At 40.6% G+C, this 25,363-nt stretch overlaps 1 protein-coding gene across 2 annotated transcripts in view; it reads left to right on the top strand.

Moving 5' to 3' along the window:
- The window catches only part of TAFA4 (TAFA chemokine like family member 4), a 167,018-nt gene that overhangs the window by 123,745 nt on the left and 17,910 nt on the right, over nt 1–25,363 (top strand). For both annotated transcript variants that reach the window (XM_078385107.1, XM_072989409.2), the window contains exon 4: nt 5,410–5,565. In XM_078385107.1, coding sequence (XP_078241233.1) covers nt 5,410–5,565 — 156 coding nt within the window. The remainder of the gene's footprint in view (nt 1–5,409; nt 5,566–25,363) is intronic.

The raw sequence follows: 25,363 nt of genomic DNA, 5'->3' as shown, positions 1-25,363 counted from the left end.
AACTTCTGGGACATTTAGGAAGCGGAGGGGGGGGGAATAACTGTTCAAGTTCCACAGGTCAGAAAGGCCGACAATAACTACTCAGTCATGCTGTCCTGATTTTCTCAGTATGAGTAAAATCCAGGAGGGCCAAATTTGCTGATGGCTGAGGGAAATTATCTTGACTGATAACCTCCCAATACCTCAGGTTCATCCAGGGAACTGCACAAGGGTCAACACCTTGATTCTTATACCCACCCTGTAAGGCAGGGATATTAATTAATCACAAACACACAAGCTCCTGGTAGATGTTCAAGATGAGGCATGGTTTTAAGTACCAAGAAGACTTTTACTCCAGAAAGAACTAAACCATTATAAAAAGAGTAACTTCTTTCCCCCTCTCCTCATACAGCTGAAACCGTTCTCCTAATTAACTCAGTACCAAGGGGTGAGCTCATCCTGGCCTTGGCTGTCTCTTTCCCATTGAGATGAGCACCTGATGTTAACTGCCTTCAAATTACCAGTGGGCATTTCTCCCCACCTTTTGGTCAGCTCATCCTAGGCATGAACGACAAAGCCTGATTTTCTAGATGAACAACAAGAGTTCATGATCCCTCATTTTTCCAGTCTTTTGACAATAACATTTTGAGGGGGTTGGTGGGACTCCAGGAGTTCTGGAGGTTGCATGTGACCCATAATTTCCTCCTGTGGTATAGCACAGTTACATTTCAAGACCAATGTAATGTAAGATAGCTACAAAGTTCCTTTTTGTTGGGGGCAAGATATGTTTTCAAAAAAAGCATTCTTCAGTTTTGAATTTTGTATTTCTGTAAATATTTTCAAAAACAGTATCAAAACTGGCCACCAGAGGAAACTGGAGAGGATACCTCTGTATTTTTCTGGCCTGCCACTTCTGGTAACACAGTGTGTTAATAGCATGCAAAGCAACAAAATTACTTCTGTGAACAAAGCAAAGATATGAACAAGGATAACCAAACTGGCATGAAGTAATGAGCAACACAATAAGTTCCTTTAAAAAAAAAAACAATGTCCCAACTTTGTTGTTGAATCAGACCAAAGGTCTGTCTAGTCCAGCATAATATGTTATGTGTAAGTACAAATTGTCCTCTCTTTTCTGTTCCCCAGCAACTGATACAGAGAAGCATACTGCCTTCTGCTGCTGAAGGCAGTATGTATCTGTGGTAACTGGTAGCTATTGATAGCCCTTTCCTTCATGAAGTTGTCAAATCCTCTTTTAAAACTGTCTAGGTTGGTGGTCCTTCTTAGAACATAAAATTCCACAGTAATTACATTATGCAGTGTGTGAAGGGGAGATAATGGCAGCATTTGGGTGCCTTATGCCAGGAATCATGGCTTAATAGACCATAGTGTTAAAAAGCAGCATTCTGAGGCACACTGCCTTTTCCTCTTCCTTTTGTCTAATTGGTCAACTAACCGGGAAGAAAATAGCTTTGTGTTATGTCCACATGCAGGATTGTAGTCAGGGCTCCCCAAACGAACCATGATTGGAAGTTTGCTTAAACAGCATGATTTATTGAACTGCGGATTTCAACTTATTGTGATGTTCCTTGCAGAACAACGCTCAATGTATGATCTGCTTCTGCTGGTATGTATTAGAAAGTAAAGGTTTCTCTGATAGTATAGATGTCCACCTTGGATTTTCAGCACCATAAAAGTAGATTATTTTGAAGTCTCTGTGTGTTTTGATATGGGAGCCTATTTCCTTTGTTGTGCATCCCTTTGATTTCAGATTTCTAACCCACCTTTCAGTCTATTCAATTTCTGCAGCTTCGATGGCCATGTTTCTAAATCCTCCAAATCATTCTTCTGTGTATCAGAGTCCATTATTAAAAGAAATTATGACCACATTGGGCTGTTGATTTACCCAGTGCTTTGTAAACACTGGTGATAGGTAACCACGAGTGCCTTGAAGATAGTAATGAGAAAGTGACAAAGAAAAGGCTGTGGCATAGTGGATTCCATCAGACCTTGGAAATACATATTACTGTTTTATACTACAACTCCCAGAGCCCTCATGGCCAATTTATATTATGTTATACGATCTGTATCAAACAGCAGGAGTGATCAAGGGGAGGAAGGGGGGAAAATGGCAGTCAGTCAGATAAGATTACTTGATATGATGGTTGTTGTAAGGTTTGTTTGTTTGTTTGTTTGTTTTTTTGGCTGTTTAGCCGTGTGCTGGATGGTCGTGTTCTCCAGAACATGGCCAAACAGCCTGAAAAATCTGCAATAACCATCGGATCCCGGCCATGAAAGCCTTCAAAAATACATTACTTGATTCCATTTGAAATAAGGCTACAGTGATTTTTCCACCTCACAGGGCTGCACAGATAGGGTAAGTATTTCTCTCATCCTGAATATGGTTAAAGATACAAATCTTGCTCACTGTTGAATCATAAAGCCCTAAGTGTTTGGTAGTATTATTTACTACTACTGTGGTGCAAATTGTTTTATAATGTACTAATCAGAGTTTTGTGAAATCCTTTTTGATTTTTAAAGTCATATGCTTAGTTTTAAAACCATAGGTGTAAAAACGAGAGTGCGATGAAGAAGACAAGGATAAATTTAAGGAGAAAATGCCAGATTACATACATGTTATCTTTTTTTCTTCTTGGTTTATTCTAGTCTGTTTCTTAACCTCTTTGACATAAACCTATAGCATCAGACAGGTGACACCTAGTTAATGATATGATATGAAGGCAAATCATGTAATAAGTAGGCATGGAACTTTTAGGTTGTGCAAATGAAAAACAATGCAGAAGAGGCTATTTCTCATGGATCATTTGGTTTAACAAATTAGAGGAACCTGATAAATTTGAACTTTATTAGGATTTCCTCATTTGGATTACCCATATATATATAAATAAATTCATATATATGAATAATCTGATTCATTTCTGAGGCCAGCCAGCATTCGCTCTTCCACCTCAAAGATTATTCATGTGAAAAGAATTTATTGATTTGGGTGGCACCAGGCATTGCGGTTAACTTGCCATGATCACTGGTGATGATGATGAATTGATAGTTATAATGGTTATAATGATGACGAAGGACTAGTTTCCCTTTATTCACCACTGATTAGGCCTCATCTTAAGCATTGCACCCAGTTCTGGACACCACATTTTAAGAAGAATGCTGACAAACATGAACAATTTTTAAAAAGTGCAGCAAGGGTGATCAGGGGGCTGGAAACAGAAGGATCAGTACCCAAATGCCCTGAAAGTGAAAGAGGCATCCCCTCCAAAATGATTGAAACCCCAAAGGTTTTTTTTTTCCATGCAAAGCCCTAGTAATAACTCTGAGCCAAAATAGTGCAGTTCCTCTACTGACCTGTGTTTCCCACCCAAACCTGTGTTTCCTGAACTACGATGACCAATTTTCCAGCAGCTGTGTGTACATGTGAGAAAATCTTGGGTTTCAGCCTGAGAAACAAATTAAAAATTATAGGTTTGTGCCAATGAGCCTTCTCAGAAAGTATCACTTTGACAGTATTTGCAATTTCAGTACTTCCAGGACCTGATTCCCTGGAGGACCATGGAAAACTAGAGAGAAATCACCTTTTAAGAAGGTTGTTTTCCTTGAGTGTTGAGGAATGCCTTCACTTGCCTTTGGATGTCATCTAGGGCAGTGGTTCTTAACCTGGGCGATAATGCCCCCCAGGGGGCGATTTCATTTTTCAGGGGGGCGGTAGAACGAAAAGGGGCGGCGCGGGGGCGCTGGAGCAGAAGGGGGGCGGTAGGGGGCACTGTAGCAAGCCAAACTTGTGAAGATGGCTGCAGCCTTTTTACAATGTGCATGAATATATATTTTCCTCCTATCTTAATTTAGTTTCAGAGTTTTCATCTTGAAATTTTTAGTTCCTGCATTTTATGCCCTTTTTATATTTCTTTTTGAGTCTTAAAATTCGCTTGCAACTAAATCATTAAATGTTACTTTTTGGGGGCATTTCATTTTCTTGGAATTGAATTTTGTTTTCAGGGGTCATTGGATTTAAATGTCTTAAACAAACAAACAAACAAACAAACAAACAAATAAATAAATAAATAAATAAATAAATAAATAAGATATAATAAGAAATAAGAGGGGGGCGATGATAACTTCCTCAATGGCTCAAGGGGGCGTTTCTTTCAAAAAGGTTAAGAACCACTGATCTAGGGTTCTGTACACCGTAGGAAATATGGTAGCCATGAAGATCTACATTATATAAACCATATTATCATAATCATAATATGATCACACTTTTCACCCAACTGTATACAGGGAGGGCGACCAGAGTAGCGTGGAAAGACCTGAGAGGGCACTTGGCTCAGAAGCCACTCAAATCTGCCAGCGGCCGCTGAACAGGATCCAAACAAAGGGGATTTACTCCCAGCATTTTGGCCTAAAACATTTAATTCTCATTACAATCGGCGTTGTTGGAGGGTTTTTGACATTTGCAAATGTAACAGAAAAGGTAATGATAGAATTCAAGAACAAAAACCCAGGAAGAGCCAGAGATCAAACTCTACAGCTATGGGAACAAGCACGTTCTTAGCAAAACCAAGCAGTAGCAGGAGTTTTCTTAAGTATGAAATAGGAAATGTTACCATTTGGGGGGGGAAAAGGGAGGTGTATATGCGCCTTAACCAAATCAAGTACAGTTTCCTATGATGTATTATTTTTTTTCTTTAATGTAGTCATGCCAGCATTGTAAGGGAATCATTAGAGGAGGAAAATTCTTTAGGCCACATTGTATGCGAGTGTCATAGTAAGAGGTTTCTTGACTCCTTTGCATAGCAATCAGTGTTCTGGATCGAAGCACAGGATTCCTTTGAAGCCTGCTGTCTCAGATACAAAAGACAGCTCAATTGTGTCTTTCCAACACTAAGCTGCTTTTAGCACTAAGTACAAGTGTCTGTAAGATCCGCTCTCTCAGACACAGTGCAGTGAGTTCCAAGCATACGGCTCACATTGAAATGCTCTTTAGGCAGTGATTTTGTAGAGATTCAGGGAGCATATCTTAGATCCCCCCCCCGCATACAACTCCCAGAATTTCCCAGCCAAGTGTGTAACCTGGCAACTTGTTTCATGGGGATGGTGGTAAATCTGGTTTGGATTTTAATCGGAATTTTCCTGAAGCTGTCCAAGCTGCTGATTTAGTTTTGGAGATAGGCTTTGGCACCTGGGATAAGTCATGTAACACTCTGGCTAAAACCCAGAGTTGATTCATCACCCCATTGATACTGGAGTCACCAACCTTCTCCCAAAAAGTATGGTGGTGGATGCTACATTAGGACAACATTGGCTGTGATTTTGTTGGGAGAGTCTTGGAGAGGGGTATGAATCTTATTTCTTTTTTTTTTTGCATCTAGAGCTGGTCTCAATAAGGTATGACTTCCTTATCCACAGGTCACCATCAAGTAAAACAAGGGACTTGTGAAGTGGTTGCAGTGCATCGGTGTTGCAACAAGAACAGGATCGAGGAACGGTCACAGACTGTCAAGTGCTCATGCTTCCCAGGGCAGGTAGCTGGCACGACGAGAGCGCAGCCCTCCTGTGTCGAAGGTAAGCGGCTTCTGCTTCATTTGTCATGCTGGCTTCATAATTATAGAAATTGCCTCGTCCCCTTGACAGTTCAAATTCCTGCTCACTGAAAAAAAAGCATAATCCTCTCTTTTGTTAATTTGGACACATTTCTCTTTGTTAATGATAATGACTATGTGCCTAAATCATGCTGCAATTAATCTCCTTAATTTATGTACTAGGCCAAAAATGCTTTACTGGTTTTGCATTTCTTGAATTTTCTTTGCAACAACAGCAACAAAAAAGGATATGACTTCCTTGTTCACTCAGAGAGAGCTGAATCTGCTTTGTTTGTGCAGAATTTTCCTTGGTCCTTGAAGTGAGGAGCAACTGACAATATGGAGGACAGCTTCAGCCAAGTACAGAATAGTGAATTATTAGAGTTAATTCTCAGTCAACTCAATTATGTGGAGAGTGGAACTATCTGTTCCCTTGCACTGGACTATTGCTTTTTCTTAAAAATCAGAATTTGTTGTTTATTTATTTTTCCTTGCCAGAGTACCAGAACACATTTGACATCTTATCTTGTAGAAAAAGACGATGAAAAGGGTCCCAACTTTTACAGTGTGGAAACTACAAAGGTGTATAGCAGGGTAGTGAGAAAGGGGAGACTGTGGCAAGCTTTAGGTCATTGCGGAAATAATAACTGTAACTAAGCATGGAAGGTACATTGGCAAACCTTGGGCTCATGTGCGATCTCATCTCTTCTCCATCCATCCATCCATCCATCCATCCATCCATCCATCCATCCATCCATCCATCCATCCATCCATCCATCCATCCATCCATCCATCCATCCATCCATCCATCCATCCATCCATCCATCCATCCATCCAATTCTGTTTTCATTTTCTTTTATTTATACAATGCCTTTCTCCAATATGAAATCAAGGGTAGTTTTCTGCATGGCTACAAGCAGGGTATTGGCAGAATTTCAAATGACTTTTAACTTCCTATTGTGACCACACTTAAGGAACAAACACTCATTTCAGGACAAGCTGGGATTTATTTATATATTTAAAACATATTTTTGCCCCGCCTTTCTCCTTGAAAAGAACCCAAGGCAGTTTACAGCAGTGAAAGATAACGCTGATTAACAACATTAAAAGACAATATTTAAAGCTAAGAACAATAGGTAAGAAGCATCTTACATCATTAAAAGGCAATTTTAAAACTAAGAACAATAGATATGCAGTTAAAAAAAACCCAATGCCACTCTGGAAAACACAAAAATGGCAAACACTAGTAGTACTAAAAATCCAGTCAAAGCAGTAATGCATAGCAGTCTATCTAAAAATCACACTGAGGTAGTTGGTTACTGAGGGAAGGTGTGCCTGAAAAGAAAGATCTTTGTATGCTTGCAGAAGTACAGTAAATATGCAGTTAGTCTGGCTTCCTTCAGGAGGGATTTCTGGAGTCTGGGCATATCAACAGAGAAGACCCTTTCCTGTGTCCTGTGAAAGGGTTATAAAACTACTGCTTAAATCTGTATCAAACCGCTACATACAGTTCTTCTTTGAAACAGAGTGTTCTGCCCCTGTCCTTTATTTTAAGCAAATAACTGTTGGTTGTTTTTTACCTGGAAGCATTTTCTAAAAAAACAAACAAGGTAGAGAGGGACTGTTATTCCTGGTGGGTTCTTAGGAGTAAATTGGCGCCTGGGACCCACCAAAGCTGCTCACCAGTTATTCAAATTAATGAGCATCTCCCTGGTTGTGAATGTAATAAGGTATCTTCAGTATTAAAAATTGAAAACAAAAGCTTCTCACTATCTTCTTATGGCAACGCCATGTGACAGAGGTTCACTCCCACAGCATTGAATTATGTTTTTAGTATTACATGGAAAATGGGCATTTCCGTCTCAGTACAGGTGGAATGGGAAAAGTGGCATAAATGGGCCCAAAATCAGCAAAGGATCACAAGAGCATTTATAAATTTACAATGCTGGTATCACAGCATTGCTTTCTGGTAAATCTTTTAAAAAATGCAGAAAGCTTAACAGGACAGACAAAATTTCAAATGGACAAGTAAATGTATAAAGAGTTTTGTGCCACCTTGAAGACTAAAGCTTCCATGGACTACAATCCACTTTATTAGATGAAAGCTTATGTTGTAACTGTTTCTGAAAGTTTTGCTGTTTGTCCCAAAAAGTAAGTGGTAAGGGCTGAGAACTTGAAATTTTGCAACCGTAGTGCTGTTCCCTATCTTAAATAACTGAGTTGGTTATGCCATGAGCCTCGTGATAATTAACTTTCAGTAGTAGCTGATTATAGGCATCTGATGAACTCCTGTGTTATGTTTGTCAGATAAACTTCAACTACAAGATCCTTTCCCTCTCGCAACAGATTGAGTAGTCCTATAAACATTTTCAGAAGCATGTTTATCCTGAAAGATTGTGAAAGAAACAAATAAACTGGCACTAATGCTATTGACTTCCTAACTTAAATATGCCTGGTATTTATTAAATATCTGAACTGATTGTGTTTTCAGATTGGCTCCCCATGAGTCTCAACTAAATTCAATGATCATTAGTGTTAGCAGCACCTGATCATCAACATTTTGTCGTCTTTTCTGCTACTTGTATCGTATAGACTGCAGTGATGAGGTCCATTTTCACTGTCCCCAAACTAAGTAGCCAATCTATTGTCCACAAGTGTCTTCTAAACCTTCTTCCATTTATTCGGTCATGTAACAATGCATATTCTCATTAGGGATGGGACTTCCATATTTCTTGTACTTCAGTTCCTAGAATTCACCAGAGATTTCCCCAGCCACTGCTGTCTTTAGAAGTCTGGGGATACTGATTTCACAACAATTTCACAATTACATTCATCCGATGATTATAATCTGAACAACAGTATTTTTATCCTATATTGTTTGTAAAATTTGTTTTCATGGTGTAGTGTGTTTGTATAAATAATCCCCCTAGCCAGAATTCTGAAGACTTTAGGCAAGAAATTGAAGTCTTCACAGTAGTTTTGAGTTACTCACAGAAGGGGAATGAAGGCTCTGTCAGTTACTTTGTTCTGTAAAAATGGTAGAAGAAATAGGTAGCTGTAGGACCCAGAAGGGATTAGGGGGCTGTTAATTTTTTGAAATGTAGGAGCCGAAAGGGATTAGGAGGCTGGTTATGGGCAGAAAGACTACCGGACCTCTAATCCCTTGCAGTTCCTGTTGAGAGCCATTTCAACCCATTTCTTTTTTATTCCTCACTACAAAACAACAGTGAACCTTCATGCCCTACTTGGGAGAAACTGAAAACTCCAGTGAAGACTGATTTCTTAGCTAAAGCCTCAAGAATTCTAACCAGGGGAATTCTAGGTGAATTCTGGGACTGAAATACAAAAGTCAAATGCTTAATTGTCATAAGTGTTTTAAACAATACACTCTGCAAACAAATCTTACAAACAATGTAGAATGACAATACTTTTGTTTAAATTATAATCATAGGATGAGTGCAGTTGTAAAATTGTCGTGAAACAGTAAAGACAGTACTGGGTCAAGTACTGAAGTAAATGAATACCTAGACAGATGGAATAAAAAGACCACTATGAAAACAGAAACAATGTTGGGGAGAAAGAGACAGAGCACTGAGGAATGGAAATGGATTTCTAACTTGGACTATTGCCAAATAAAACTTGTCTTTGAGTTTCTGCCTGACTCTATATTGACTTTGATACAACAGACTAACATGGCTACCCTGCATCTGTATACCCAAGTGTAGTGACAGAAGCAGTAGAACAAAAGCATCTGATCAAGTCAAATACTGAAGTTAGACTAGAAAAAAGGCTGAATCAGGGTTACAATGGTAGTGGTGTTATTTGTGTCAGGACTGCTACTAATCTTTTTGCTTCCAAGTAATCCAGGCAAAATTATGTGATATATTTATTAATTGTACTGTGGTGCTTCTAATACAAACAATGTAATAAGAAGGTTATGATTGCTCGCAATAACTAAAGCTGTAGTTGATAATTCTGCCACTATAACTCTTATCAGAATTTCTACACAATACATGATCTTTTTCAGGAAATTGCTCAGTGTTTCATTTCTCCTCCCTGTTTCCCCCCAGCAACTACAGAGTGGCAAATTTCCAGTGGTTTCATGTCAGCGAATGGCACGTCTAAATCTTAATTAGCGTTTCTGTCAACAACAGTGGAAAGAATCTTAAGACATAAAATGTGGTGAGAAGCAAATAGAATAGAAGCAATATTTTAATAGCTTGCTGCTAATTAATATTGACAGAGAAATTGTGCTTGCTAATCCATATGGAAGGTACTTATCTTCTATTTTCATTGCATTCCACACAAAATCATGACCTTTAAAAGTGAAATAACTAAGAGCCCCAGGTTTTCCTAAACTTCCCCAGATGTTTTAATTGAGGACGCTACTCATAAATAACTGAAATGTTGTGAAGTAGAATTTCCCCGCTACTGCAGAAGCATAATCCTTACACATGCGCGCGCACACACACACACACACACACACACACACACACACACACACACACACAGAGGGAGAGAGAGAGAGAGAGAGAGAGAGAGAGAGAGAGAGAGAGAGTTTTGTGTAGCAGTTTTCAAAAAAATAGCCGTTAGTCAGCTTCAGCATATGAAAAGGGCAGGTAAAGTGTGGTAGTTTGTACATACAACTTTTATAACCAACGTATTTAATTTATTCGCAAAGGCTTTCACGGCCGGGATCTAATGGTTTTTGTGGGTTTTTCGGGCTCTTTGGCTGTGTTCTGAAGGTTATTCTTCCTTCAGAACACGGTTGTTCTTCCTTCAGAACAAGGAAGAATAACCTTCAGAACACGGCCAAAGAGCCCGAAAAACCCACAACAACCAGTATTTAATTTATATTGGAGGCAGTAGATTAGAATCCATGAAAGGTAATGCTAATATAAATCTGTTAAACCAGAATCCTATTGAAGAAATACAGAATAAAAATGTAATCATGTTAGCATTCCATGCCTTGCATGCTTTATCTTTCATTCAGTGATGTTGGAAAGTCTTCAGCACCAAGTCCTGTACCTGCCTTGCCAGCAGGAAAAAGGATGACACACTTTACATAGCAGAGGGCAGCCTGAATGTTCACAACACCAATGGTAGCAGTCAGGATGGTCTACAGTAGTGGTCTCCAACCTTGGGCCTCCAGATGTTTTTGGACTTCATTTCCCAGAAATCCTAACCAGCAGAGGTGGAGGTGAAGACTTCTGGGAGTTGTAGTCCAAGAACATCTGGAGGACCAAGGTTGGGGAACAGTGGTCTACAGGATACCCTGTTCTGCTCACTACCATTCACAAAGTTACACCATGGAAGGGAAAATCCCAGAAGCGGACTCCTTTTTTCTTAATTTAATTGCTGTTCAACCAAACACAAAGCAATTATCATGGCTGTTTTTCAACAATAAATTGGCTATCCAGTCCTTTTCTCTTCCTTGCATGTATATGTATGTAACCCCAGTAGACTATCTGGTTCAGCCCAGTGAGTGGGGGACTCTCAGGAAGGGCCTGCGATTCAAATCTCATTTGAGAAAAAGAGAGAACACTGTTATTCCCCTGGAAGAGGATACTGGATACTGTATCACCGTGCTTACAACTTTAAAGATTGTATATCTGCAGATGTACACCTCTCTGTTGTGGTTCTCCTGCCTTGTGTGATGATGATATTTGGGGCTTTGTTCCTGATCCATTTTGCTACAGGATGAAATGGACATGCTTTATTTTTTTCCTACAAGCAAATTCTTGCTCTGGCACAGTGAATGCATGGAACTCAAGGGCATGTTTTTTATAGCACCCAGTTTGGGCTTCTATTACTGTTGTTGTTTTGTTATTTTGTTATTTGACTATATATATATATTCACGTTTTTGTATGAGTTCATTGTGTTTGCAATGCTCGTATAAAGAATTTAGCTCCTGAGAACCTAGAGAGTGGTACACATGCACTACTTATTGAGTTGCTTAGGACCAAGCATATTTATGAGTCATCAGTGTCAAATATGAGAACACCTTTTTCAAATGTTTACATATTCTGCATGCCAGACAGCCTCTTCTTTTATTTAGAGATTAGATTTTCCTTGATGTTTAATCATTTTCTTCATATTGCACAATTTTTGCATGCAACTCAAATCTAATTTATATACTTTGAATATGAATGTATATTTTTCTGCTGAGTGCTAGACGATGTTTATAAATCAGATCCTATGCTCGTGCAACAATAGACCACTTTATGATGGACAGTTAATTTGAGATATTTATTAAACTATGCAGCAGGATAGCAAAGATAACCCCCTTTGGTTTTGTAATAATATTCTAATTTCAGAGCTGAAGTGGACATTATATTAATTTTGTCAAAACAAATCCTTGGTTGAAACAACTTAATGTCTCTGTCTGTGTTTTAAAGTTAATAAGAAAACATTATGAATGCAAGAACCAAAGATATAAAAGCAGACATTTTTGTATTTTCCCCATCAGTGTCACAGCGTAGTGAATGTTATTTATACTGTAAGCACTGTGGTAATTTATTCAGGTACTTTAGGGCAGAAACCCAAGCATGTCCACTTACAGTTTGCAGATTTTATTTTTCGTGATATTCCCAACCCTGTGGAGGTTTCAGTGCTGCAGAAGCCTGGAGGAGGTTTTTTAATTAAGCTTGTCTCCTCCTGGCCTCACTTGTGTAACTAATTATTTTCAGTATCATGAAAGAGTTTCATTATTCATTTCCTTTTCAAAGAGTTTATCCCACTCTCGATTTCGACTGTGTAATTCGAACCTGTTTTGTTCATATGGAGGGACAGTTTAAAAAACAAAAACAAAAATAAAGTCTTGTATGGAATACAGTGGTGCCTCGCTTAATGATGTTAATTCGTTCCAGCGAAATCGCTGTAGAGCGAAAATGTCGTAAAGCAAAAATAAAAAAACCCATTGAAACACATTAAAACCTGGTTAATGCGTTCCAATAGGCTAAAAACTCACCGTCCAGTGAAGATCCTCCATAGGGTGGCCATTTTCAGTGCCTGTATAGCAAGGAATCCGTCCATAAGCACAGCGGGGAGCCATTTTGAGCACCTGGTGGCCATTTGAAAACCTGACGATCAGCTGTTTTGAGCATCGTAATGTGAAGAATCAGTTCCCAAAGCAGGGAACCGATCTTTGCAAAGCGAAAAAACCCCATTTAAAACATTGTTTTGCGATTGCAATTGCAAAAACATTGTTGTGAAGCAGATTCGTCATAATGCGGGGTAATCATTAAGCAGAGTACGACTGTATTGGTCATGGCCTCAAATTAATCTGAGACACAATAAAACTATATTACATCTAGTATACATGTTAATTATGTCTAGGACTGGAGACAATCTTCACTCAGTCACCTGATCATAGGACGTTGCCTAATACACTTATAAATATTTACCATATTTAGAAGCAGGGGTTGGGTCAGGGTGACCTTTGTTGAACTGCAACAATCTCTCACTATCATGGGCAGTGCTGGGTAGGACTGATGGAAGTTCCAAGAGAAGCACCGACATCTGAAGGGACACAGTTGTCCCTCTAGGGTTGAGTGTAGAGATGGGCATGGACCAAACCGCAAACCAGAAAAAAACGACAAACTGGGCTGGTTTGCATTTTGGTTTGTGACCTGGTTCAGGGATCCCGATTTGCCAAAGCAAAACCAAGCATTAAACTTTCACCCCTTCGGTGCTTCATTTTGCTTCAGCCAAAGGGGATGCCTGCCCAGCTCTTCCCACTGCCCCCTTCATCTCCCTGTTTGCTTCTGTTGCCTCTTCTTCCTTGTCCTCCTTCGCCATCACTGCCCTCATCATCAGAGGCAGCAGCCCTGGCTTCCCTGCCAGGAGCAAGACCCACTGACTCTGCATATGCACCCCCTGCCCAGCTGTTAGGTGACAGCATCACAAGAACAGTGCCAGCATGACAGGAGCAGGTTGGCCTTCCCCCACCAGGCATGATCCAAAAATCGAACTGTGAACTGGTTTGGTTTTCCAGTTAGTTTGTAGTGGTTCGTGGCTAACCACAAACCATCATGAAACACCAGTTCCCATTTCTAGTCAAGTGAAGTTTTATGTTCTCTTGTTAATGTCCTGCTTGTGGTTTCCCAGAGCCATCTGGTTGGACACAGTGTGTACAGAATGCCTACAGAACAGTGAGGCACTTGCTCTGGCCGAACATCGCTCTTCTTGTGAAGCAAATTAAGTAACTCTATTTCTTCAGCCAGAAAAATGCGATCATGGCAGGAATTTAGAGTCTACTTTGTGGCCACTTAAGAAATTCAAGGACTTAAAGACGCCGTAGAAGCTTGTGTTGGGAAAACTTCAGTTGCAAGTAAAGAGCTTTGCAATATTTAGATTGAAGTGGGTTAACAAACTTTATGGCCAAGTAGATTGCCAGGAAGTAAGAGCAGCTAGCAGGAGAAAACACAAAACAGTAATTAAAGTTTGAAATCTGTCTGAACAAAACCTTTGAATATTATAGCTAAAGGAATCACTGTCTTTTAAACTGACTCTTGTCTTCAATAGTCTCTCATTTGTGAAATGGGTCCCATAATAGTTACCAAGTTGCAAGCCTTAATTAATGTTGGTACAACACTCTGGTGTTCCTCAGTGCTGTTCAGCTGTAAATGCAGGGAGTGATAGATGTCAAAGCAACTCATTAGAAGAAAAAGATGGCAGAGTTTGTGGAGAAAGGAGAGCAGATTACAATTGTGGGTAGTATGAAACCATTGTCAGCCCTTATTGACTTTCTTATGGGAAATATTCCTCACCCCTCTTAAAAATGGTGGGATGTGGTGGCGCTGTGGGCTAAACCGCAGAAGCCTGTACTGCAGGGTCAGAAGACCAAGCAGTCGTAAGATCGTAAGATCGAATCCACGCAATGGAGTGAGCGCCCATCGCTTGTCCCAGCTCCCGCCAACCTAGCGGTTCGAAAGCATGTACATGCGAGTAGATAAATAGGGACCACCTCGGTGGGAAGGTAACAGCGTTCCGTGTCTAAGTCGCACTGGCCATGTGACCACGGAAGATTGTCTTCGGACGAAACGCTGGCTCTATGGCTTGGAAACGGGGATTAGCACCACCCCCTATAGTCGAACACGACTGGACAAAAATTGTCAAGGGGAACCTTTACCTTTACCTTAAAAATGGTAGAGTTGTAGTGTGTGTGAGTTTCTACATTAGTAGTAAATGGAGCACATGCTACAGAAGTAGTTCTGGTGTGACTATGGATGGTTCATACCATTTACTTAAAACTCACTCTTTCTCAATGTCCATGACCTCCCATGAGTCTGAGATGTCATCATATAACAGATGTACCTGACATGGATTCCCATTGGGGACATACTGGCATGCTACTAGGTACTTTGGCCATCTCATGAGAAGAGAAGACTCCCTGGAAAAGACCCTGATGTCGGGAAAGTGTGAAGTCAACAGGAGAAGGGGACAACAGAGGATGAGATGGATGAACAGTGTCATTGAAGCTACAAACATGAATTTTACTAAACTTCGGGAGGCAGTGGAAGATAGGAAGGCCTGGTGTACTTTGGTCCATGGGGTCACGAAGAGTCAGACATGACTTAACGACAACAACAACAAGGAACTTATTAGTACCAGTACAGTGGTGCCTCACTTGATGACGTTAATTCGTTCCAGCAAAATCGCTGTAGAGCGAAAACATCGTCAAATGAAATTAAAAAACCCATTGAAATGCATTGAAAACCGTTCAATGCATTCCAATGGGCTGAATACCTGTTCATCCAGCGAAGATCCTCCATAGGCCATTTCTGGTGCCTGTAGTGCGAAAAATCAGTCCTAAAAACAGCGGGGGGCCATTTTCTTCAGCCGGTGGCCATTTTGAAACCCGATGATCAGCTGTTTGTAAAGTGAAAATCAGTTCCCGAAGCAGGGAACCGATCATCACACAGCAAAAAAACCCATTTAAACCATCATTTTGCAATCGCAAAAACATCAACGTTAAGCGGATTCATCGTTAAACAGGGTAATCATCCAGTGGGGCACGACTGTATGTTAAGCAGAGTGACTCGATAAAGCAAGCTGCACTCTTGAGTTTGGAAGACCATCAGAAGCAATTTAGACTAGTAACTTTGGCTATTTAATGTTTCTCTTAATCTCTTGTTCCCTATTGCTCACCATCTTAACAGAAATGATAAATAGAATGACAGAAGGCCTGTAAACATATTCCTGTACTTCTTATTGAGAAAAGGAGAGTTTTTGTATTTGACATGGTAGGACTCAGGTTCTTTGACAGATGCAATATATGTTTTAAAATCTGTGTTGCTTACTCAAATGATGCTTTACTTCTTCCTTAGCTTTTTGTAATGTGTAAGCAACCATCACTCTAAACAGGAAATCTAACTGACTCACTGCCCCAAACCTTTAAAAGCTACAGGCAAAGTCCCCTACAGGTTGACCTCTGTATTTCTGTTTCCTAGGGGTCTTGTGGTCTCTCCAGAATTGGGCCTGGCTCTTTTTTTTCTTTGAGATATATTGATTCACTGAGATATCAAAGCAGCATGGCAAATGAAAAGAAGACTAAAAAACTGAACAGAAAGGAACGGAAAAGCACCAGCTTTTAACAGCCTCACACTACAGATATAGGACTCCTGCAGAGTTACATACTATTGTGTTTTATAAAGGTCAATCTTTAGTGTGTGTGTTTTTAACAAGCAGTAAACACTTAAATCCAAAGTGAGCAAGAGATTTTGCTTTCTTTCCGTTCATTTCCTCTGCTTTTGTGAGAATAAACAAAGTATCTTGAACCTGGGCACCAGCCACTTTCATGAAGATTAAAGATTAATAAACCTTATTTCAGTGTGTAAAACTTGATTGTCATGGATATAGCCTTCTGCTTCCAGATACTGATGTCATAGTACCCCCATGGCACCTCACCACTGGCCACACTCAGCTGGAATTCAACAGTACCCTTCCTCAGCCCTGCTCTGAGTAAATTTGACCCAAATCAAAATACTTCATACTTCATGGGAAACAGAAGCATGCTATACTACGTACTAACACCTTTTGATGTAATGTCTGATGTATCTAGGGAAACGAAATATTTTAGCCCCGTATTGTCCCAAATCTTCACGTTCTTGTTCAAATCTGTCGACAGAATTAAAGCAGTTTTCTGACCCATTTCTTTCAGAAGGGGAAAAGTCATTTGCAGAGTTTCTCTAGTCGCATTTCATTGTGATACAGAGAAAAGTAGTTCCAAATACCACCGGGATTCCCTCAGCAAGTGTGATAACAGATGTTACCCTCATAGGATGTTTGCAGTTAAGAAAGAAAACAAACACACAGATGCAATTTAATCTGTCAGTTGTTTACTTAATCGATAGGGGAGCCTGCTCCTTTTAAGGGAAGAAGAAAAAAAAAGCACCTTGCGACCTACATGGACTTACTAGGAGAAAGCACGGAGACAAGGAGCATCCTCTAAGGCGTTTGTTCGTTTAGTCATTTAGTTGTGTCCAACTCTTCGTGACCCCATGGACCAGAGCACGCCAGGCCCTCCTGTCTTCCACTGCCTCCCGGAGTTGTATCAAATTCATTCTGGTAGCTTCGATGACATCGTCCAACCATCTCATCCTCTGTCGTCCCCTTCTCCTCTTGCCCTCACATTTTCCCAACATCAGGGTCTTTTCCAGGGAGTCTTCTCATGAGATGGCCAAAGTACTGGAGCCTCAGCTTCAGGATCTGTCCTTCCAGTGAGCACTCAGGGTTGATTTCCTTCAGAATTGATAGGTTTGTTCTCCTTGCAGTCCAGGGGACTCTCAAGAGCCTCCTCCAACACCACAATTCAAAGGCATCAATTCTTCGGCGGTCAGCTTTCTTTATGGTCCAGCTCTCACTTCCATACATCACGACAGGAAAAACCATAGCTTTGACTATTTGGACTTTTGTTGGCAAGGTGATGTCTCTGCTTTTTAGGATGCTGTCAAGGTTTGTCATGGCTTTCCTCCCAAGAAGCAAGTGTCTTTTAATTTCGTGGCTGCTGTCTCCATCTGCAGTGATCATGGAGCCCAAGAAAGTAAAATTTGTCACTGGCTCCATATCTTCCCCTTCTATTTCCCAGGAGGTGATGGCACTGCCCTTCTTTGGGATTGGGATGTAGATTGATCTTTTCCAGTCTTCTGGCCACTGTTGAGTTTTCCAAATTTGCTGGCATATTGAATGTAGAACCTTAACAGCGTCATCTTTTAAGATTTTAAATAGTTCAACTGGAATGCCATCACCTCCACTGGCCTTGTTGTTAGACAAGCTTTCTAAGGCCCACTTGACTTCACTCTCCAGGATGTCTGGCTCAATGTCTGCAACCACATTATCTGGGTTGTCTGGGATATCCAAATCTTTCTGGTATAATTCCTCTGTGTATTCTTGCCAACTATTCTTGATGTCTTCTGCTTCTGTGAGGTCCCTCCCATTTTTGTCCTTTATCATGGCCATTTTTGCACGAAATGTCCCTCTAATATCTCCAATTTTCCTGAACAGATTTCTGGTTTTTCCTTTTCTGTTATTTTCCTCTATTTCTTTGCATTGTTCATTTAAGAAGGCCCTCTTGCCTCTCCTTGCTATTCTTTGGAAGTCTGCATTCAAGTTTCTGTAACTTTCCCTATCTCCCTTGCATTTTGTTTCCCTTATCCTCTCTGCTATTTCTAAGGCCTCGTTGGACAGCCACTTTGCTTTCTTGCATTTCCTTTTCTTTGGGATGGTTTTTGTTGCTGTCTCCTGGACAATGTTACGAGCCTCTATCCAAAATTCCTCAGGCACTCTGTCCACCAAATCGAGTTCCTTAAATCTGTTCTTCACTTCCACTGTGTATTCATAAGGGATGTAGTTTAGATTATACCTGACTAGCCTAGTGGTTTTTCCTAATCTCTTCAGTTTAAGCTTGAATTTTGCTATGAGAAGCTGATGATCAGAGCCACAATCAGCTCCAGGCCTTGTTTTTGCTGACTGTATTGCGCTTCTCCATCTTTGGCTGCAGAGAATATAATCAATCTGATTTCGGTATTGCCCATCTGGTGATTTCCATGTGTAGAGTCGCCTCTTGTGTTGTTGGAAAAGAGTGTTTGTGATGACCAACTTGTTCTCTTCACAAAACTCTATTAGCCTTTGTCCTGCTTCGTTCTGAACTCCAAGGCCAAACTTCCCTGTTGTTCCTTTTATCTCTTCACTCCCTCCTTTAGCATTCCAATCCTCTAGAATGAGAAGAACATCTTTCTTTGGTGTCAGTTCTAGAAGGTGTTGTAAGTCTTCATAAAATTGTTCAAGTTCAGTGTCCTCAGCATTGGTGGTTGGTCCATAAAGTTGGATTACTGTGATGTTGAAAGGTCTGCCTTGGATTCGTATTGACATCATTCTGTCATTTTTGAGATTAAATCCCATTACAGCTTTTCCCACTCTTTTGTTGACTATGAGGGCTACTCCATTCCTTCTACGGGATTCTTGTCCACAATGGTAGATATGATAATCATCTGAATTGAATTCGCCCATTCCTGTCCATTTTAGTTCATTGATGCCCAGGATGTCAATGTTTATTCTTCCCATCTCCTGTTTGACTACATCCAGCTTCCCAAATTTCATAGATTTTACATTCCAGGTTCCTATGCAGTATTTTTCTTTGCAGCATTGGACTTTCCTTTCCCTTCCAGGCGCGTCCACAGCTGAGCGTCCTTTCGGCTTTGGCCCAACCACTTCATTAGCTCTGGAGCTACTTGTACTTGTCCTCCGCTCTTCCTCAGTAACATGATGGACGCCTTCTGACCTGAGGGTCCCATCTTCCAGCGTCATATCTTTTTGCCTTTTGTTTCTGTTCATGGGGTTTTCTTGGCAAAGATACTGGAGTGGTTCTGTTCCCCCCCCCTTTTTTCTTTTCTGGCATTTCTAGGCTTGTGCAACCCATTATGGGTGCTTGTGAGGAATATGTGTTTTGGAGTGTTTTGGTTTACAACTCCAATCATTCTCCTTTCTGGGAGTCTCACCTGTAGGGCTGGTTATAGCAGCCACATCCTGGGCATCTTAGACTGCAATTTCATTTTTGCAACAACCAGTGTGAGAAGATTCTTAGCTCATCATAACTATCCACCACAGGATGAACAACAGCCTGCCTCAAGTTCCCTTGCATGAACCACTCATTGAATTTTCTCACGCCAGTTGCTAAAGAACACTTTCCTGGGGGGGGGGGAACCTGTTTTGGGGGGGGCTATAATTTGGATGTCCCAAATCCAATCTTTGCCAGACTTGTAGAGTATCGGGAGGAGAATCAACTGAAGACTTGCTGTGAGTTCGGCATCTCTAAATGGTGCTGGGGGCATTTCAGAAATCCTGAAAAGCTCAAGACATTAAACAGTTTGCATCGTCAGAAAGTGATTGTTCATGATTCGTAAATAGTGACGAACCACAAACCATCACAAACCACTGTTTCCCTGGTTCATGCCATGGTTCTCTACTTGTAAATATATAAGTTGAGTAAAGATGGAGGCACAGCTTGACCAACAGACAGTGAGGTCCACTGCCTCACGTCACATCTCCAGATTAGATAGCTTTCTAATATAAGATCTAATATAAGCATGCAGATCCTAAAAATTCAGATATCACAGCAACCTATGATTTTTCATTTAATAGGTAGTTTGCCTTCTTTCTCTGTCTGGAGAGATAAATAAGGATGAGCTGTTTCCGACCATCCAAAGGATGTTTTCCTGGCAGAATATGTGCCTGGCATTTTTTCTACTGACTGTTGAGGGAATCTATAGCTGTATTAATGGCTCAATTATCATTTCCCTGGCCAGACCCACCATATTGTCACTTTATAGTTACATGATTAAGATTGTAAGCAAGGGAGAAAGGAAGGATGAACACAGACAAATTGAAGTGTAGGCATCTCTAGCACAGTGTCTGCTCTACTCACGTAGGCTTCTAACAAAAATGAGGAATTTTTTGATAGTTGCCTTTGAGGGCACTGGGGATGGCCATGCAAGGGCAAGAGACAGCAATACAGGAGAGATGCCTAAATAAAGAAGATACTTGAATGAAAATACTTAAAGATATTGAACAATGTACATGTTTAGCCAGAGCATAATGCAAGATTACATTTCCCTTTTCACTTCAAAATTATTTCCTTTAATTACAGTTTGGTGTAGGCCTTAGAAATAGCAGAGAGGAGAAGGAAAACAAAATGCAAGGGAGATAGGGAAAGTTACAGAAAATTGAATGCAGACTTCCAAAGAATAGCAAGGAGAGACAACAGGGCCTACTTAAATGAACAATGCAAAGAAATAGAGGAAAATAACAGAAAAAGAAAAACCAGATATCTGTTCAGGAAAATTTGAGATATTAGAGGAACATTTTGTGCAAAAATGGCCATGATAAAGGACAAAAATGGGAGGGACCTAACAGAAACAGAAGACATCAAGAAGAGGTGGCAAGAATACACAGAAGAATTATATCAGAATAACAAGGCCAGTGGAGGTGATGGCATTCCAGTTGAAGTATTTAAAATCTTAAAAGATGATGCTGTTAAGGTGCTACATTCAATATGCCAGCAAGTTTGGAAAACTCAACAGTGGCCAGAGGATTGGAACAGATCAGTCTACATCCCAATCCTAAAGAAAGGCAGTGCCAAAGAATGCTCCAACTACCGTACAATTGCACTCATTTCACACGCTAACAAGGTTATGCTCAAAATCCTCCAAGGTAGGCTTCAGCAGTATGTGGACCGAGAACTCCCAGACGTACAAGCTGGATTCGAAAGGGGCAGAGGTACTAGAGACCAAATTGCTAACATCACTGGATTATGGAGAAAGCCAGAGAGTTCCAGAAAAATATCTACTTCTGCTTCATTGACTATGCAAAAGCCTTTGACTGCATGGACCACAGCAAACTATGGCAAGTCCTTAAAGAAATGGGAGTGCCTGACCACCATGTCTATCTCCTGAGAAACCTATATGTGGGACACGAAGCAACAGTTAGAGCTGGATATGGAACAACTGATTGATTCAAAATTGGGAAAGGAGTATGACAAGGCTGTATATTGTCCCATGGCTTATTTAACTTTTATGCAGAATACATCATGCAGAAGGCTGGACTGGAGGAATCCCAAACCAGAATTAAGATTGCCGGAAGAATTATCAACAACCTCCGATATGCAGATGATACCACTCTGGTGGCAGAAAGTGAGGAGGAATTGAAGAACCTCGTAATGAGGGTGAAAGAGGAGAGTGCAAAAAATGGCCTGACACTCAACATCAAAAAAACTAAGATCATGGCTACTGGTCCCATCACCTCCTGGGAAATTGAAGGGGAAGATATGGAGGCAGTGACAGATTTTACTTTCTTGGGCTCCATGATCACTGCAGATGGAGACAGCAGCTACGAAATTAAAAGATGCCTGCTTCTTGGGAGGAAAGCGATGATAAACCTGACAGCATCTTAAAAAGCAGAGAGATCACCTTGCCAACAAAAGTCCGAATAATCTAAGCTATGGTTTTTCCTGTCGTGATGTATGGAAGTGAGAGCTGGACCATAAAGAAAGCTGACCGCTGAAGAATTGATGCCTTTGAATTGTGATGCTGGAGGAGGCTCTTGAGAATCCCCTGGAGTGCAAGGAAAACAAACCTATCCATTCTAAAGGAAATCAACCCTGAGTGCTCACTGGAAGGACAGATCCTGAAGCTGAGTCTCCAGTACTTTGGCCATCTCATGAGAAGAGAAGACTCCTTGGAAAAGACCCCGATGTTGGGAAAGTGTGAGGGCAAGAGGAGAAGGGGGCGACAGAGGATGAGATGGCTAGACAGTGTCTGCGAAGCAACCAACATGAATTTGACACAACTCCAGGAGGCAGTGGAAGATAGGAGGGCTTGGCGTGCTCTGGTCCATGGGGTCACGAAGAGTCGGACACATCTAAACGACGACGATGAACGAACAGTTTGGTGTGGGGTCGGCTGCTGTCTTCCTCTCTACCCCATATTATTATTATATTATTATTATCATTATTATTATTAGCAGTAGTAGTAGTGTTAGTATTATTAGTATTATTATTATTATTATTATTAGTAGTAGTAGTAGTAGTAGTAGTAGTAGTAGTAGTAGTAGTTGTTGTTGTTGTTGTTGTTGTTGTTGTTGTTTTATTAGTTTTATTAGTTTTAGTTTTATTAATATGCCACATTTCTCCCAACAAGGGACCCAAAGTGGCTATCTGCTACCTGAAATGATTGCCTCATGTCACCTAATGGCAGAGCTGGGACTGAGGAGGCAGATATTTCATGGAGAGGAAAGAAATAGAGGATTAATTCCATTGCTTTCCATTATTGTTTCCTGAGATGCTAGACTGTTTTATGTTTGTCACGTTTATCTTTTAGATGCATTGGTCACTATATTTACAATTTGAAATAATAAGCAGAAGAAAATAGTCACATTTTACGTGCCATGAATACACACACACACACACACACACACACACACACACACACACACACACACACACACACACACACACACACACACACACACACACACACACACACACACACACACACACACACACACACACACACACACACACTTTTGAAATCAAGCTAGTTAATCAATAACCAGTTAATGTTTTCTGGAAATTAGCAAATAGTGTTTCTTTTTTTAAAAAATCAACCTTGAGAGGCTATTTGCATTTTTGATTAAATGAAACTTCAGGCAATGAAATTATACACAATAATGATAGACTCCCACCCAAAGATACCTCTAGCTCCTGCCTGCATTGAAATGCATAGTAGGAATAGAATAATTGAATCAACAACCAGGCTACTGAATCTACCATTGTCAACCTGCTGTTTGTTAACTTAATTTAGAGTTTGGGGCAAAAAAGTGCCCTGTGAATTAATGTTCCATTGCTTTGTCCTTTACATGTAAGAATTGTGATTTTCTACAGTTTTGCGCTGTAAAGAATTGAAATCGGCAACAAAGTTCTAAATAAGTCACATATAGTAAAATAATGTTAGATATCAGAATTAACCTTCATTTCCATATTTCAGCTTCTAATTCAGTTTGGATTCCGAACCAATATCTTCTCGAGTAATTTCATATAAATTGATGAATTGCTTCCATTGAATCAAATAGGGAATGTGTAAATACACTTTATGAGTTTTTCCCCCTCCAGCAATAAACACTATATGATAAACAGTAATGAAGAAATGAAAGGGAAGACTGATTAAGGGCAACTTCCTCTGCCTGCAATCATGTAGAGAAGCAGCTTAAATCTTATTGAAGTCAGAGACATTTAGGCTACAATCAAACACAGTGAGGTATATGCTTGAGTAAAGTTCCATAGGATTACACTGTTAAAAATCCTCATTTTATATGCAGCGTTGCAGCATAGACAAATACAAAGATGTTGCTTTATTTGAAACAAAGAAACTGAAGCAACTGGCTGAAACCTATCAGACTGTTCAGAACATGTATTGATTCCTCTTATTTAATGTAGTCTAAGAAGTACATACCAGATAATCAGCAATGGATCTTACAATGGCTGGCAAATGAAATGTTATGTGCCATCAAGTCAGAACTGTTCGGGCTATCAAGGCAAGTGTGGTATTCAAAGGGGTTTTACTAGTTCCACTCCCTCCCACCCCATCCTCCAGTGACTTTCCAAGATGGTACTGGGGAATTGAACCCAGGTCTTCTAAGTCCTTGTCCATTACTTTGTCCATTACACCAGTGGTCTCCAACCTTGGGCCTCCAGATGTTCCTGGACTTCAACTCCGAGAAATCCTGGCCGGCAGAGGTAGTGGTGAAGGCTCCTGGGAGTTGTAGTCCAAGAACATCTGGAGGCCCAAGGTTGGGGACCACTGCACTACACCACACTGGGAATGCAAAGGAAAAATTAGAGACAAAATATTATTTTCAGAGACAGGTCTTTGTCATTGATACAAATGTGTTTTGCCGTGCATCTGCAGCAGCTGCTCCAGGACTTCTACTTCTTCTTGCTTTTCCCAAGCAGCTGCAAGGGGATGTGAAAGATAGGTAGCACTAGGAGTGTGAGGGAGCAAGCTACAGCACCTGAGGCCTGGGAGAGACTCCAGGTGACACTGCCAGCAGCAGCAGCTGCTGCCACCGCCACCTGCTGCCAATATTGCAGTGTGCATGTCTCAAACCAAACAAACAAAAACAACCTTAATGAGTGAAAGTTACATACATGCCTACCATTTTCCTTCCCTGCAAGACCTCTAGTTCCATGTGGGATGAAGGTAGCAGACATGCTTTGTGGCAACTCTTGCTGTCACAGTGCTATTATTTGAGGACCTCTGGGCTATAAAACCCTAGACCAGTGGTTCCCAACCTTGAGTAACCGAGGTGTTCTTGAACTGCAACTCCCAGAAACCCTAGCCAACACAGCTGGTGGTGAAAGCTTCTGGAAAATGCAGTCCAAGAACACCTGGGTTACCCAAGTCTGAGAAGTACTGCCCTGGTCTAGCTGTAGAAGTACTGAATATCTGTAGCAGCACCGCTGAATATTTACTGAGGAAAACAGCTCAATATGTTTGTCTTGCCATAGGCAGGTGGAAAGACTGGTAGAATTATGTAGCTGCTTCTTGTTGTGTGGTAAACAGTTAATCAAAAGAAGTGTTGCCCTTCTTATTTTATCAATTGAGATTCAGTCTGAGAGCCAGGACTCAGAATGAGGAACTGTAGTACCGACAGATCTTCTTTATCCATGTATTCATGCCACAAAAATAACAACCACCTCCAAACATCTGCAGTAGGTGTGGGTTGC

This window comes from Pogona vitticeps, chromosome 2, assembly GCF_051106095.1.
Source record: "Pogona vitticeps strain Pit_001003342236 chromosome 2, PviZW2.1, whole genome shotgun sequence".
Taxonomy (NCBI): domain Eukaryota; kingdom Metazoa; phylum Chordata; class Lepidosauria; order Squamata; family Agamidae; genus Pogona; species Pogona vitticeps.
This window is presented reverse-complemented; position numbering and strand designations above follow the sequence as displayed.